This window comes from Equus przewalskii, chromosome 31 (assembly GCF_037783145.1).
Source record: "Equus przewalskii isolate Varuska chromosome 31, EquPr2, whole genome shotgun sequence".
Taxonomy (NCBI): domain Eukaryota; kingdom Metazoa; phylum Chordata; class Mammalia; order Perissodactyla; family Equidae; genus Equus; species Equus przewalskii.
In genome coordinates, this window is record NC_091861.1 from 24,265,826 (window position 1) to 24,280,915 (window position 15,090).

Sequence of the window (15,090 nt, forward strand, 5' to 3'; positions counted from 1 at the left end):
CGCAGAGCATGACTGAGGCTGGCGGCTCCTCTGGGCCCACCATCTTAGCATAATCTTCAGGAGTGCTCAACTGTTTGAGAGTGAAAACTTTGGGTGCCGTGCTCTAGACTTTGGATGTTAACGACGAAACACTTCCTTGGGTAGGTTCGCTGGGAGGAACACGCAGGGACCAAACCAACAAATGCATAATCCCCACACTGGATGGAGACACATTCAACTGCACAGCCCGGTTTTCAATCACAAAACTATGTGTTTAAGTTATAGCTGCAACTCCAGATGAAAAGGCATTCTCCTCATGGCCTCAACTCTCCCCTAAGTCCTCTTTCCCCTCCACAACTCCTACACACGTGTACACTGCCAGAGAATTAACGAGATGCCCCTGTTTGCCTTTGATCTTTTTGGACTGAGTTACTCTCAAGGGTCCTTGGACAGTTTAGGGAGAAAAGAGTCCTGTCAAGTGAAGTTGTATGTCCTAGTAAGCTGGGCAGATAGGGGCTCAGGTGATCAATTTGGGCCTCTGAATAACAAATTTAATTTTACTCCAGACTGGCAAAACAGTTCATGGCAATTACACCAAATACTTGGGAACTAGAGCACTCTTACTTTCATTTCCTACTCGAATTCCATCTCCTTCTTATCTCCTGGGCTCTAATATATGCACAGATGGAAGATTTTCTAACATTTTCCTTAGTAGTCTTAGAAGCTGAAAATGTAAAAGTCAAAATGCCCCACATCAAAATGGAATGTCAAAATAACCAAGTCAAAATGGCACCAGCCCAAATAGTTCCACAGTCACTTACAAATGCCAAAATAAAATGTAGCATCACCCCATATAAAGTGACATCATACAGTAATCTTGATTTGCCTTCTACATACAGACACAGAGTAGATCACAGGATTTGTTTTTTTTTTCCTAGAAATAAACAAACCAAATACAATATTGCGTCTAACTTCTTGCCCAAATAATTCCAACTAATAAAATAACCATGATATCTGCTTACACATTTTTGGGACCACTATTTAAGAAACATCACCTTGAAGACATATGTTTTTAACAAGCAGCAGCCGCCAATTACTGTCTGCCTATTCTCTGCCTTGCACGGCTCTGAACGCTTCACGGAAACCATCTCACATCTTCATTTCAGCAACTATGATGCCATAGTATGGGCGCATTCAGCCTGCCTAGACGAACGTAAAATTGGCTTCAGACCTTGGACTTCTCGTTGAAATCTCCAACTCCATCAATACCAGTTGAATGACTCTTAGGATATCTCTCATTTACTTTAAAATACTTCAGCAGAAACAACATGATAGGTGCAAGTGTGGGTTTAAGATAAGCTAGCACTCTATTTTACCACTCAGGGCGGCTCAGTTTCATTTTTAATCAGAAAGCACACGTCCCAGAATTAAAACTGCTTCTGTTATCCATAGTTCTATCAACACCACAGGCCTTACTAGTTAACCACTTAGACATTGGCTCTTGTTTGAGGAAATTAATGACGTTCATGAAGACAGAAGGATTGGCAGAGATATTTTAGAGGCACTATTGTTGAAACAAATTTCTAGGCCCAAGGTTGAGCTGCTCCTGCCCTAGTGCCATGTCAGCAAACTGAAACTTTGACAGCTTTCCTGTCTCTATAAATGCTCCCCTTGACCAGAAACACAGCATATCTAATCAGGCAGTCCCCAGATGCCAAGCCAACTCTGCAATCTATATGTCCTATTTCTTTATTCCTTATGCATTTGCTATTTTTAACTTCTTTGTTCCTTACTCTTTGTCTCATAAAAGCTTCATACCTCCCATTTCATTTAGTAGTTCTCTGGATCCTTGGGAACGGACACTCCCTGCTTCAGGAAGTGCTGAATAAAGTTCATTTGAATCGCCTAAATTGTCTTTTTAAATCATTTTTAACACTAAACACTCAGGCATACTCAATGCGTAAAATTGCTTCCCTTAGAGATGGGGCCCAAGGCTCTCATCCTAAAGAGGCTCAGGTATCCGGCCACTGTGCCTGGATTTCTGGTTGCCTGATGCTTCCTTGTAAGGATCCTGGATCCCACCTGCGGAATGTTGTCATCTGCCTCTAGAGAATTTCATGCAAGGTGGATGGTAGAGAACCTGAGAGGACAGAGAACTTGGCATAGGAGGAAGAGAGAAAAAGAAACAGAGCTGAGATCAGTGTTGGCCCATAGTAGCTAATCAGCAATTCTCTGTTTATGGTTTCAGTACAGGAGTGATTATAATGATTGATCTTGGCATGTAAGCTGGTTCAGGAGGGAAGACAAGCCCTCAGGTGACTAAGGACAGTGAAAAGGTGTAGAATCAGTGGATGGTAGTGTGAGGGACCAGAATTGGCCACTCCGAAATGTGTCTCTTTGGCATGAGGATTATTTTGGGCTGGTTGCTTTTAAAAACTGCAGACAGAGGAGAAGCTCTGAAAAGTAGAATTTACCCTTTGTAAGATACATTTGCACTTGTAAGGGAAATCTCCATTTGTAAAGATGTCTTCCTCTCTGCACCAGGAAGAAGGGGAGATGACATTATCTCTAAAAACTCTTATCAGTGTGGAAGGCAAGGACTTAAATCTGCATAATAACCTTATTCTTATTTACTGTGCTTTTCTGTTAATCTTCCATAAGGGTCTCCCATGACCTGCAACATCCTCCTTTGTCTTTAGCCGAAGAAGATGGTATTTAAGATGAGAACCTCTGCCATTTTGGTGAGTTGCTCGGTTTTCCTGAGTGTCTCCCACGTATTCATGTTATAAAGCTTTGTTTGATTTTCTCCTGTTATTCTGTCTCATGTCAACATAATTCATAGCCCAGCCAGAAGGATTCACAGAGTAGAGGAATTTTCTTCCTCCTCTACTGTAGTTTCCAGTGGAGACAAATGACTGTTAGGAGTTAGGGGTATTAGGAGAAATGAGGCAGAAAATAAGCAGTAGCTCTCAGAGTTGAATGAAATGGCGAGTATGGAGGGTAAAATTACTGGTACTTCAAGGTAGAGGCTATCTATCACCATGAAGATAGGTGGCTAAGGTAAGATACTGAAAGGATCATCTATGTAGGGTTGCTGAAATCATCAGGAATTATGGTAAAAGCAGGCTTGGCAAGAGTCACAGTGAATCAGGAACTAAAATTTTCAAGGAATGTGAAACAGGACCTCAAGGGTGTTAACTGACTGGACCTATAAATGAAACTACCAAGTCTGCATGATTTTGGTCATTTATCTACAGAAATGATATTTTGTATATCATAGTGACCTGTTGGTGTCTTGTTTTTTTAGTATGTAAGAGTAGACTAGTTTAGCATGAGTAGATTAACAGTTTATGAATTACTCCATTAAAAAAGTTCCATAGGATTTTTTTCCCGAAAAATATGGTTATGGAGTCACTGAAATAATGATGATGCCTTTACAGGCAAAGGGAAGGAGAAAATAGAAATAATTACTTTACAATCTGGGTATCTAATAATCCTTTGAAAGCTCTGCTTGAAACTATTCAATCTAGATGTGTATATGCACCATAAAAATTGCATAATTTCTAAAATGTTCTGCTGAAGATAAGTAACCTTAATAGTTAACTGATGCAAAGTTATTCATTCATTCAACCATTCATTCTTTCCACACGCTGTTGCCTCCCCACCCGGGTACTCAGGGGACGCAGCCTTTGCTCAGTCAGTTACCACGTGCACAACTGCCCTTAGTTATCTGGTCAGTTAGGTTGTTTTAAATAATTAGTTAGAACTTTTGCACCTCTCAGTGAAATGGGGATTTATTATTATCTTGGAATCAAAACAATCCACTTAGAGAATATATAACAAAAGTCAACTCAATAGAAACTTCACCATAATAGAAATAAACTCACAGTAAGATGAAAATTAAAACGGCATGTTTAATCAAAAAGACCCAGGATCCTCTCCTGTTAAAACTATAATTAGCTTTTGCCAAGCATGGAATCAAAAAGTGTGATTTTACTTTATTCATTGGCTATGAATCTCATCACTCTGAATTAATTTTCTACCCTGTAATTTTCTTTTTCATTCTCTACAGAAAAAAAAAATTGCCTATATTTGTCATATTTTAAACATATGCTATGCTGTGTTTAAATATAATATTTACTATGACTCAATGACTAATTGGCTGTATGCTAAATAAACTGCTGCATTATATTAAATTTAGAGGGTGTATTTCTCCTTCTGGAACAAGAGGTTCAGGGTAGATTTTCCAGGTGCTGTGAGAGATCCTCTACATACCTGATTTCCAATCTTTACATTAACACTGCAGGAAGGGTTCATTATTTTCCACATGCATCTTACGGATGAGGAAAACTGAATTTCAACGAGACTAAGAAACACACTAAAGGTCTAGAGTTCGTAAGTGGCTGCTGGAACCCTTGGGATGGAGGTTGTGCTAGATGAAGTTTGTTGCCATATTCTTCCAGGGTCTGTGGATTTTCCACTCTACCACATGAAAGTGATAATTATACTACTAATAATTACAGTAGCTAACACTTATTAAGTAATCAAGAGCTACCAGCCATGTGCTAAGACATTATATATTTTTAAATCTCAAACAAACTTATGATTAAGTAATTTGCCTAAAATCATATAATAAGTAGTCAACTTAAGTGGGACTCACATCCAGGCTCTCTCCTCTGAATTCTGAACCCAAACTATAAAGAGATGATTACCCTCAATAGATGCCTGGCTACCATATGAAGGTAGGAAGGTGGAGCGAGGACAGATGATGAGAGAGTTCCAATTGTTTTGTTTACTTTCGTAATTTGGTAGCTCAGATATTTCCATTAGACTTCTGCAAAACTCATCATATGGAAATAATGATATTTTAGATATTTACATTTTAAAATGATAGGAAGAGTCATTCCAAGTGATGCAGATGATTTTGACTTTTCTATCGCGTGGACTTTTCCCTGGTCAGGAGTGCTCTCTCTCACCCAAAGATGACCACGTTGGGAATTTCTATGTGGATGAGTTTAATTAATGAAAGACTGGAACTCAGTGAGGATAAGGTTATGACGTGGCTCCTAACATGAGTAAATTGCCTGCTCGCAGCCTTGCCATCTTTCATTGCTAGTTACCCAATATGTAAATGCTAACCTTTGGCCACGGCTAGGCATAAAACTAAGATTAAGACGTGCATGATGTGTCACAGATCATGACCGCTACCGCATACAGTTTTTTAGAATTTGTTATTCTTAAACTAGACAAGAAAACAGATTATTCTATTTACTTTTAAAAGAATTGCTGACCTTGTGTTAAAAATTAACCTTCCCACAGTACAAGTCATACATTAGGTGGTAAATCAGTATTTGTTTTATGATCCAATGCATGAACATAACTTCATTGTAAGTGTCTCATGTTCATTCCTTATACACAGAACGGAAGTCAAATATTTCACAGACGGTTAGCAGGGAGGCAATGACAGGTCTGGCTTGTTCAGACACTTACCTGAAAAGCGTCTGCACGTTCACAATCGTTTTGGCGTCTGCCATGTAGTCCTCCTCGGCACTCATGGTGCTCTCCTTGTCCACAACCACCATGTTGGCAGCAAAAGTCACTCCACACCTGAGTAAATCATCTAGGCTTTGATAACAATCAACAGAGAAAAACGGACTTTCAATAAATCACAGTACTAGGATCGGTGCTAAAACTTGCTTACCCCCTGCGTCCACAGAGGTTGCCCTTGTAGGTGGTTTTGCTAGAGTGTGCACTGGCAGATCGTGATGGGCATTATAACACAATACTCTATATTGGCATCAAATAATTTGTATTTTGGGGCTCTTTATGTTTCATTAGATCTCAAAGCATAGGCGTGAAGAATCTTTCTATAATATTTACTAATTATATAAGTAAAACATGGAAAACATCCATTTGCAATCAAATGGAGCATGTTAAAACTTTGTTTTTACAGTTAGCACACTATTTCAAAGACAGGGCATTTATAGTTTTTATCCCTAAGGTGCTTTTGGTAAGAGTAGAAATAAATACTTATGCTAATTTAAATGGTCAAGCCTAATAAAGAAATATAGAACTGTGAAATGTTTATTTTTTAATTATTGTTTCTTTGTGTAAAGCTATGCCTTATAAATTGGTTCTACACAGCCAAGAGCATGTAAAATATATAAATGTCAATTATATTCAAGCTTACCATTTAGCCAGCCTTAAGTTTTTGAGCAAGTCATTGAATAACCTGATTTTTTCGGTTGCATGAAATTATTACTAAACTAGGACACAAGTTCCTATGAGTTATAATAGAGTGAGTCTTTTCCCCTATCACTGATAAAACCTTTCATTAGCATTCTCCCATTGAATTAAAAGAAAATGTTACCATTAAAGCTGAAACAAGGAAACTATTATCTCATTGCCTCTGCTTCATGTAAACTAGAAAAATAAGACTGAATTGGATGACACACTAAACTGAATGAGTTTAAGGATGTCCTAGACATAGTCCGATTGAAGACAGGTAAGAATCGGGTTTATTTGCACATCTTCTGATTTAAAATAGGAAGAGTAAAACTTGAAGAACAGTAGTGCCTTTTAGATTTTTAAATGGAAGAGTCACTTCCCCGAGGATCTTTTCCAAGCACTTGGTTGGCTGAATTAGCCAGGTCACGTTAGAGAGAATTATTTCCCTTTTATGGGAAGGCAGGAGGCAGGATTTCTTACTCTGTTATAAGGCGAGAAAGTGTTACCAAAGCTTTGAGTCCAAGATCCCCAGGACCAGCCCCGTGGCACAGCAGTTAAGTGCGCCCGTTCTGCTTCTCGGCAGACGGGGGTTCACCAGCTCGGATCCCGGGTGTGGACGTGGCACCACTTGGCACGCCATGCTGTGGTAGGCGTCCCACATGTAAAGCTGAGGAAGATGGGCATGGATGTTAGCTCAGGGCCAGTCTTCCTCAGCAAAAAAAAGGAGGACTGGCAGTAGTTAGCTCAGGGCTAATCTTCCTAAAAAAAAAAAAAGAAATCCCCAGGAGTAGTCCAGAAAAAAATACTTCACTTGAATCAGGAATAATGTTCTGTGGCAGAGATTTTAGGGATAAAACTGTGGAAACAGAATGTTATTCCAAATAAATTTCCTATGATGAGAGGGGCCAGGACGATAACATCCAACCAGTATGATGATCAAGTTTAAATTCCTGGGAATACTTGAGTGTTCCTTTTATCTAGGAAATTCATCATTATTGCTCTCACCTCTATTAAAATATTTATTTTTTTAAAAAAAAGAAAGAAGCAGGTGGAAAATGAATGTGATGTGGTCACTTATGGACCATAAAAATGATGGTTAAGTTATATGTCTTCAACCCACCTTATTATAATTTTAAATCACTTTCTCATATTTCAGCTCTTACAATCTTTTTTCTCCCATTAAAAAATAATCTCTTCGTTATAATTATTTATAAAGAAAAAGGGAAAGATAAGGCAGTAGGAAGTAGGCTTGACTGGAAAAGGATATACAGACAGAAGCTATGATAGGAAAGATGAATATTTCATCAGTAATAAATCAGTGAAGTTGAAACTTGACAAAAATTTCACTAAGAAAGCACCTGTGCTAAATAGCCAACAGCTACCTACAAATATACGTATCAGTGAATTCCATACTCAAAATATTGGCTGCTGTCATTTACATATAATCTTGGCAAATGATTACAGCAATTATGATTACATGTGAGTTTAAAGATATAAAAAACACATAAAAGTGGAATGGAATTTCTGAACTATGTAGAAACATCTTTGTTCTTCATGTTTTATCTTTAAATTATTATTTTTATATTCATTTAATGATGAATTTTGCTCTTTTTTCCTTTTTTTATGACGCTACCAATTTATTCTTGTAACTCCGTGTCCATCATAATTTCTCCCCACTATCCTATCTACAAAGCCTCTGTCTTATCTTTTCCTTCAGCGTGGGTGCTTTACACAGTTTGGCCACCAGATGGCTACCCAAGAAAAAAAGTCAACACGGATGAAAAAAAGATACAAATAATCTAAAGGCAACACATCCTGTGCTGCTTTAAAACTTCCTTTTCAAGGAGAACTAGAATGTGAATGGATGAGTAGGAGGCAGAGTTTGTGATTTTGTTTTAATTCATTTAGAGGTGGTGGTGTTGTCGTTTTTAAGAAAAATTTCAAACATAAGCAAATCAGGAGAATAGTACAATGAACCCCCACGGATCAATCACCGAGCTTCGATAATTATCAACTTGTAGCCAATCCTATTTCATCTCTATCCTACAAACTTGATTCTCTCAGTTCTGCTTTTCCTCACCATAAATACTTTTACAGAGGAAAAATTTGTTTCATAGTTTATATCAGCAAAGACAGATGGGAGGTTTATCTTTTAAATATACTATTTTTCTAATGAATTTTAATAGAATACTATCATTTCAAGGTAATATTACTAGTGATAAAATAGAGGTTGATTTTGCTTTCATGGATTTAAGTGGTAGTTTAGTACATCTAACTTCATTTAATTAGTTGGTTAGTATCATGACAACTGATAATGTAAATTACGTTAAAGTAGAATGGTGGCAATATACATGTTAGTGTGTTTGCCTTTCAAGGTATCCACAGCCACTAGACACTTTCAAATCTACAAAACTTTGTTCAACATCTACAGGATGAAATGTTAGCAAGAAAGTTCTCAATTGGTAACTTTTAGCATTTTATTTTGAAGGCTCTGGCTGACATTTTTTTTAAATGGAAAATTAACATATTTTGTAAGCATATTATATCTTTCAGTTTTTATATCTTCTATAATGTCATGTTCATGCATATAAAATAATTTGTATTTTAATACTAATGCATTGCATACATATGACCTTTTAATTAAAGTTTCAGAAATTACAGACTCTGATATGTGTAACTAGAAGAAACTCTTAAGGAAATGCTGCAATTTATAAATATGACAAAGGAGTATTTCTAAATTATTTTGAAGGTTTCCAGAAGTTATGATAATCAATCATCAATTAATGCATCACAACATAAAACCTTTAGGTTTCCTCTACCACTATGTCAAAAGTAAGAAAGTTATTATTGTAGATGACAGGAAACTGAAATAGCTTTAGAAACTGAACAAAACTGACAAAATTGACATGCAACAAGATTGGTTTTAATTCAACAACAGATTACTGCTTAGGAATTTTGAATACAGATGTATAACACAAGAACATAAGCTCTACATGCAAAATACATCATATTGCAATACTGAAATGGTAAATTACACTCATCATGCAACGTGGGGGCACAGCACATGACAAACCACAGGACACCACAGTAGTTAGTGTTCCAAAGACTTTGTCACCTACTTGTCAATAGAGCCCACCATGTAGTAAACCATTGGAAACCAACAGATTGCATCCAGAAAATGCATATCTGGCCTAAGTAGCAGATGGGTTACAAAATGAAACAGAATGTCACAACAGTGGCAGCACTTCTACAGAAAGGAAGTAAGTTGACTTAGTTTGCATTTCCAAAACTAAACACTGTTGACAAAATTAACTTCAAGCACCTTTGTTCTTAACGTTAATTAGAAGATGTCATTTGTACTTGTTGTGGATAATATAATGAACTCAGAATTATAAAATCAAGTTGTATTTCTGCTTTCTAAATCAGAAACATTATGGCACTGTTCTACAAAAAGACTGGAGTGATACTCTTAATTATGACTAAAAAGTCTTATCAACGAGTTTAAAAGTTATTCATGCAGAAGAAACCTGATAAAATGAGGAACTAATAATTTTTTCTTAGATGACCCGAAGTTTTGGGAACTAAATTAGCAGGCCTATTAAGAGCAACTTTCTCTAAGGGATATATAGAATTACAACATGCCTCTTAATATATCAACATACCAATCAGCAAATATGTATATGTACACATGCACTCTATGTATTTTATAAAATTAAAATTAAAGCAGTTCACTTTTTAAGTTATTGATTCACTCAATATATACTGTTGAGCAAATATTTATTATAACTGAAATCTTTACTATATGCATATTTAGGGAAAGAATCATAAACCTGGAAGCTTCCTTAGCAATCACTTAATCTATTGTATTCATTTTATAAAGTTATTAATTCTTTCATGCATCTATTCACTCAGCATATATGTTTCCAAAATATTTTATATAATAGACATTTTAATATACTCAAGCATATGTAAAAAAGAATATCATGTTAACTTGTACTCAAAGAGAGTTTTTGAAACATATGTACCAAAGCGCACCATTATAATATATGTTTTAATATGAAAAAATAAACAATAGGTTGCACTCAGGAGGCAGAATTGGGGATCACGTCACCGAGTTGATCTTTTAATTTGGCTGTTGAAAGATGAAAAGGCATTTGCCCAGTAAAAGAGAAGGAGGGAAATTCCAGGCAAAGGGAATATAGAAGTTATAATATCTCAGATGCTTATCACAACTAGATGAAGTCTTTTCTTCCCCGACTTATTTTCTTCCTATTGATCATCCCCGTATCCCTTTACCCTTTAAAGAAAAAGAAAGCTCAATACAGTGAAGAGTAAGAAGAAATATTCCAAGATCACCACTGTTGTAATTCCTCCCATCATTAAACTTCTTCACAGCCATTTGAAACAGCCCCATGTTATTACATATTATAAATGCACCACAGCTCATTTGAAAAATCTTCAATTATTCAGTTAAGTTATTTTCACTTTTATGCTATTAATTATTGAAGTTACAAGTTATTTCCAATTCTTACTATTACAAATGATACTGGGATAGACATCTTTGGATGACCTTTTTCCAGCATTAGTTTTTATCATTGACCCCAAAACATTCATAGAAGAGATATTAGTGAATCAAGACTATAAATATTTTTAAAGCTTGTGAAGTATGTTGTTTTCAACAAATATGATAACAATATACACTCCCGATAACCATCTTTTACAGTGTGTTCTAGTTCTTTTTCTGGTCACTGCTTGCTTCTTAAAATTAGAAGGATCACTCTAACTGCTGATTCAAACCTTCCATGTCTCTCTTACCTTCCCTCGTGATTGTAGAAACATGTGTGAGAAGGCACGTACCACAAGAGTGGGGCAACCCTGAGATTTTACGATGGGTTGAAAAATCCTTTCACCTGTGTCTTGTTTTGGCTATTGTTTTCTCTTTGCTTCTCTATAGTTCCAGTCAGATAAAGTGAGTAGCTACAATTTATGTGGCAGAGTTGGATACATAATTCTTCGTTATTAATTATAGATATACATCCTTGCTGGAATAATCTCATTTTTAGTCTGACTCATTCTTTTAAATTCAGATTATTTCAGAATCTTGATGCTTTCTTCTCTGACCATCTGCCCAATGTGACATATCTTTCTTCTATCATCTTGCAACATTATTTAATATTATTGAATAATTCAACTTAACCAGGATACTCAAAATCTTCTGTGTAATAAGAAGCACACCGGGGTCACTGGGGACCAAGTAAGCCCTTACGTTATGTCAACCTTCTGTTAGAGTTAAAACTGGAGATACAGCCTTTGCATTTTGTTGTGTTGTCCAATAGGAATCATTAAAAGTACTTGGACATCAGAATTATCGCCTTGCTTTAGGAAACTCACAAATTTCAGTCACAAGCAATTCTGCCGCAAACGTGTATTTACAATGCTCAAGCAATCGTCCAAATCCTGAGAAATTACTTTAACGTCTGTATTGTGGTAGCAGAGTTCATCATAACATGAATTCAGCTGTGTTACAAGGAAAATCAAGTATATATCATCCCGATGAAGCATATCTAATGTAAGAAGTCTAATTAACACCATACTCTTGGCAAAATTTAACTTGTATAACAAATAGATCATCCACTACTTCTCTCAGTAAAGGTGGTTTAAAGGGAAACCTGAAATATAACGAATATATAAATTGTATATTTACATATATTATGTTGCCTCATTTAAATGAAATGGCAACAGAGTTTGTGACATTGAACTGCTTAGTAATTAATGAGTAACATAAATGATATCATAGGCTCTTCATAGACTAATCTTCCTAGTTATTGAGAGATAGTTAATTGGCAAACATAAACTTTACATTGAGAAGCATTATTATTGAAAAATACTAAGCAAAAAAGGGAAAACATTTATAAAAGTAGATGTCCCTTTCTTATGATACACTCCCAAAGTAGACATGAAGAGTAGAATGTAGAAAAATAAAACCACTAATAAAATAGAATAAAGTGCATGCAGTTTTTTTAATCTGTCTGCTACATAAAGAAGGTCTATCTATGTTGGCAGTTACATTAATGAAAAGTAGTGAAAATGACTGATCGGTTCAATTGTAAAGCTTACCACAAAAATTTTAACATTTAAAAAAATGGTGAAAAATGTTACTTATACGAAATTTGTAGATCAAATTTGCTTAATATATAAAGAAGTATTTTAAATCAAACACGACAGGAAAATAGATCTAGGGCAAAATAAATACGCATAGACTAAACCAAAACATGTTGAAACCAACTAGTATGAAAAGAAATAAAAACTTCAACAAACACAAAAATGATATTAATAGAGAAAAATGATTGCATCATTAATCAGAGGTCTAAGAGAAGTTTTATTAAGAAAGATGACTACGTATGAGTCTAAACATCATATCCTACAAAATCTTTCACTAGAAAAGTTATCATGATATGCAAACATTAATTAGCTAATGATTGCTAGGAAGTGAAAAGGTTTGTGAATTTGCATAGATTTGCAAAGTTGAAGATCATTATTTTCCATTTAACTAATAACTGTAATGAACTTAATTTCTTTATTTCATATTCAAAAAAAAATGAATGTAGTGAGTTTTTGTCAGTATTTCATAATTCCACTTTTAAGTAGTTTATTTCTTACTTAAAATTATATAAGGAGTTTCATTTCAACAACACGAAATAAGTTTCCCTTCTTTGTTAGTTGGGATTCCACACAAATCCACTCATCTGTTTGAACAGTGACAATGTCCTTTTCTTGATGGGTAGAAGGGAGGGAAAGTGACATTTCCTGACCTCCTTTCATTAGTCAGATATTGCACTAGTGTCTCACATACATTACCCCGTATAATCTCAAAATAAGAAAAATGTTCTACTCATTCTAAAAATGAGAAAATTGAGCCTTAGAGAAATTCATGCAACAGGTCTATTAAGAGGGTAAGCTGAGGCTATATCTCAGATTTGTATGAATCCAAAGTTTGAATATCTTAGTAAGAACCCTGATATATCAGACATTTAGTCATTACTCTTGAAATAAGCTGAACTGAAGTTGACTTGGCACTCTGTGTGAAAAGAAGATTGATTGAATAATGGGAGAGTGTAAACAAGATGTAAAAATGAGGAACGTAAGCTTGAATCTTGCACTTCAACTCTGTGTAGCTTTGGGTAATATATTCCAAAGCTTTTGACTGTCTTTTCTGTCTCTCATATGAAGTGGTATTATCAGATGACTAATGTTGGGCTGGTAATCAAAATATTTAAAATCAGTATGGCACAATAACAAACCAAATGGAACAGACGGCCCACCAATCAGAACTGAGACCAGCTCTAAGGAACCAGTATCAAGTGCAAGGCATTTTCCAAAGCGACTGGATTTCATTTAATTACCATATGAGAACTAGAAGGCTTTCTATTTGGAAACATTGTGAATATTTATTTTGACATATTATGTGTGTGAATATTAGAAATTTAATTTACATTTTAAAATATTATATTTATGACATCTGTTATTATTTATTTCCATTACATTGAATTAATTGGTCTTTCAACTTAATTTCCTAAATAGTCATTTATTGAGTACTCTATTGAGCATTGCTCATGTGAATTTAAAACAAAATCAGGCCCCACTAAGGTAACCAATAATTGTAGAAGTGTGTACAATCATTAGTGTATAAATTCTAATGTGAAAATATTTTAAGGAAGAAAGCATCATATTTCTTTACAACATTGTAGGATAGATTGCAAAACACTAGCCACTGCAGAGTAACAGGCATCTTATTGTTAAAAAAAAAAAAAAAAACACATAAAACTTCCTGGAACATTTGTTTATTGGTGTTCAGTTTTGTTTCCTCATTCTTGACCAAATAAACAGGGGACAACAAAGAAGAAGCTTAGACCCACCTTTCTGGAAGTACGGAGGAAGCTAACCAATTTTACAGTGTGCGCTTCTATCCTAACTCTTTGCAAGAAGGTCAAACCCCACAAAAATCATCTAACACACAACATCATGTGTATAGTTGATTCCAAAACATTAAGTCATTAGGAAAGCAAAGGAAATTTTTAATGCCAAATAATCCAAAGTTAAAATATATTCTTCCTTCTAAAAAGAATTGGCAATGTATTTTTTGCATGTATCAAAAACCTGTAACTTAGGTAAGATCATATAGTTGAAAGAACAATGAACTATGAATTGCATAGAAGGTTCTAATCCTAGAATTGACCTTGGAAAATGCCATTTAACTTCTTTGGTCTGTTTTTCTTTGTCTATAAAATAGGGATGCTGGTGTAACCAAGTCACACAGACTGGTTTATTTAAATGTTATCATGGAACTCGTAAGCTTCGACATTTTAAGCTGCTTGGTACATCTCTCTGAGGACAAATCATCACTAAAGAATGTGGATATATTTCTTATGGGAATAAAATGTAAAATAAAGGTAAAGTGATTAGTGTAATGGCTGACATGTAGTAAGTGCTCACAAATTATTATTATGAACAGAGAGTGGAGGTAAAGAATATTAATTTTACTAAACGATCTTTATGGTCTCATTCAGATAAAACATTCTCTGATGAAAGCTACATCTATATTTATACAGAAATACTGACCAGTGCACCAGTAATTGAGAGAAACAGAGTTTTCAGATTTTTCTGTGATTGTTCAGATTCAGGAATTAAGACTGTAAACACAATCACTTGATTTTATAATTTTAATTTACAAATCAATCAACCAATCAGTAATTGGGCATTTTGGCAAACTGTTTATTCAAAACCTAACAGAAAGAGACTGATTTAGTTATAGCCATTTCAAAGCCTGCATAAATTGCACATGCTAAGTAACTCTAGCTCCCACCACCTGCTCAGTGGGATAAG

The 15,090-nt window shown here is 35.2% G+C and overlaps 1 protein-coding gene across 13 annotated transcripts in view; it reads right to left on the bottom strand.

The window, feature by feature from the left end:
- Window positions 1-15,090, bottom strand: part of KCNT2 (potassium sodium-activated channel subfamily T member 2) — a 351,003-nt gene that overhangs the window by 86,661 nt on the left and 249,252 nt on the right. For 6 of the 13 annotated variants that reach the window (XR_011535341.1, XR_011535339.1, XR_011535340.1 and 3 more), the window contains exons 20-21: window positions 9,327-9,398; window positions 5,470-5,604 (exon numbers count right to left, since the gene is read on the bottom strand). Coding sequence is in view for 8 of the 13 variants with exons in the window: in XM_070602412.1 (XP_070458513.1) it covers window positions 5,470-5,604; window positions 9,327-9,398 (207 nt within the window). In the remaining 5 variants the exon portion in view is untranslated. The remainder of the gene's footprint in view (window positions 1-5,469; window positions 5,605-9,326; window positions 9,399-15,090) is intronic. The other 7 variants (XR_011535342.1, XM_008516151.2, XM_008516150.2 and 4 more) reach the window with 3 other exon arrangements.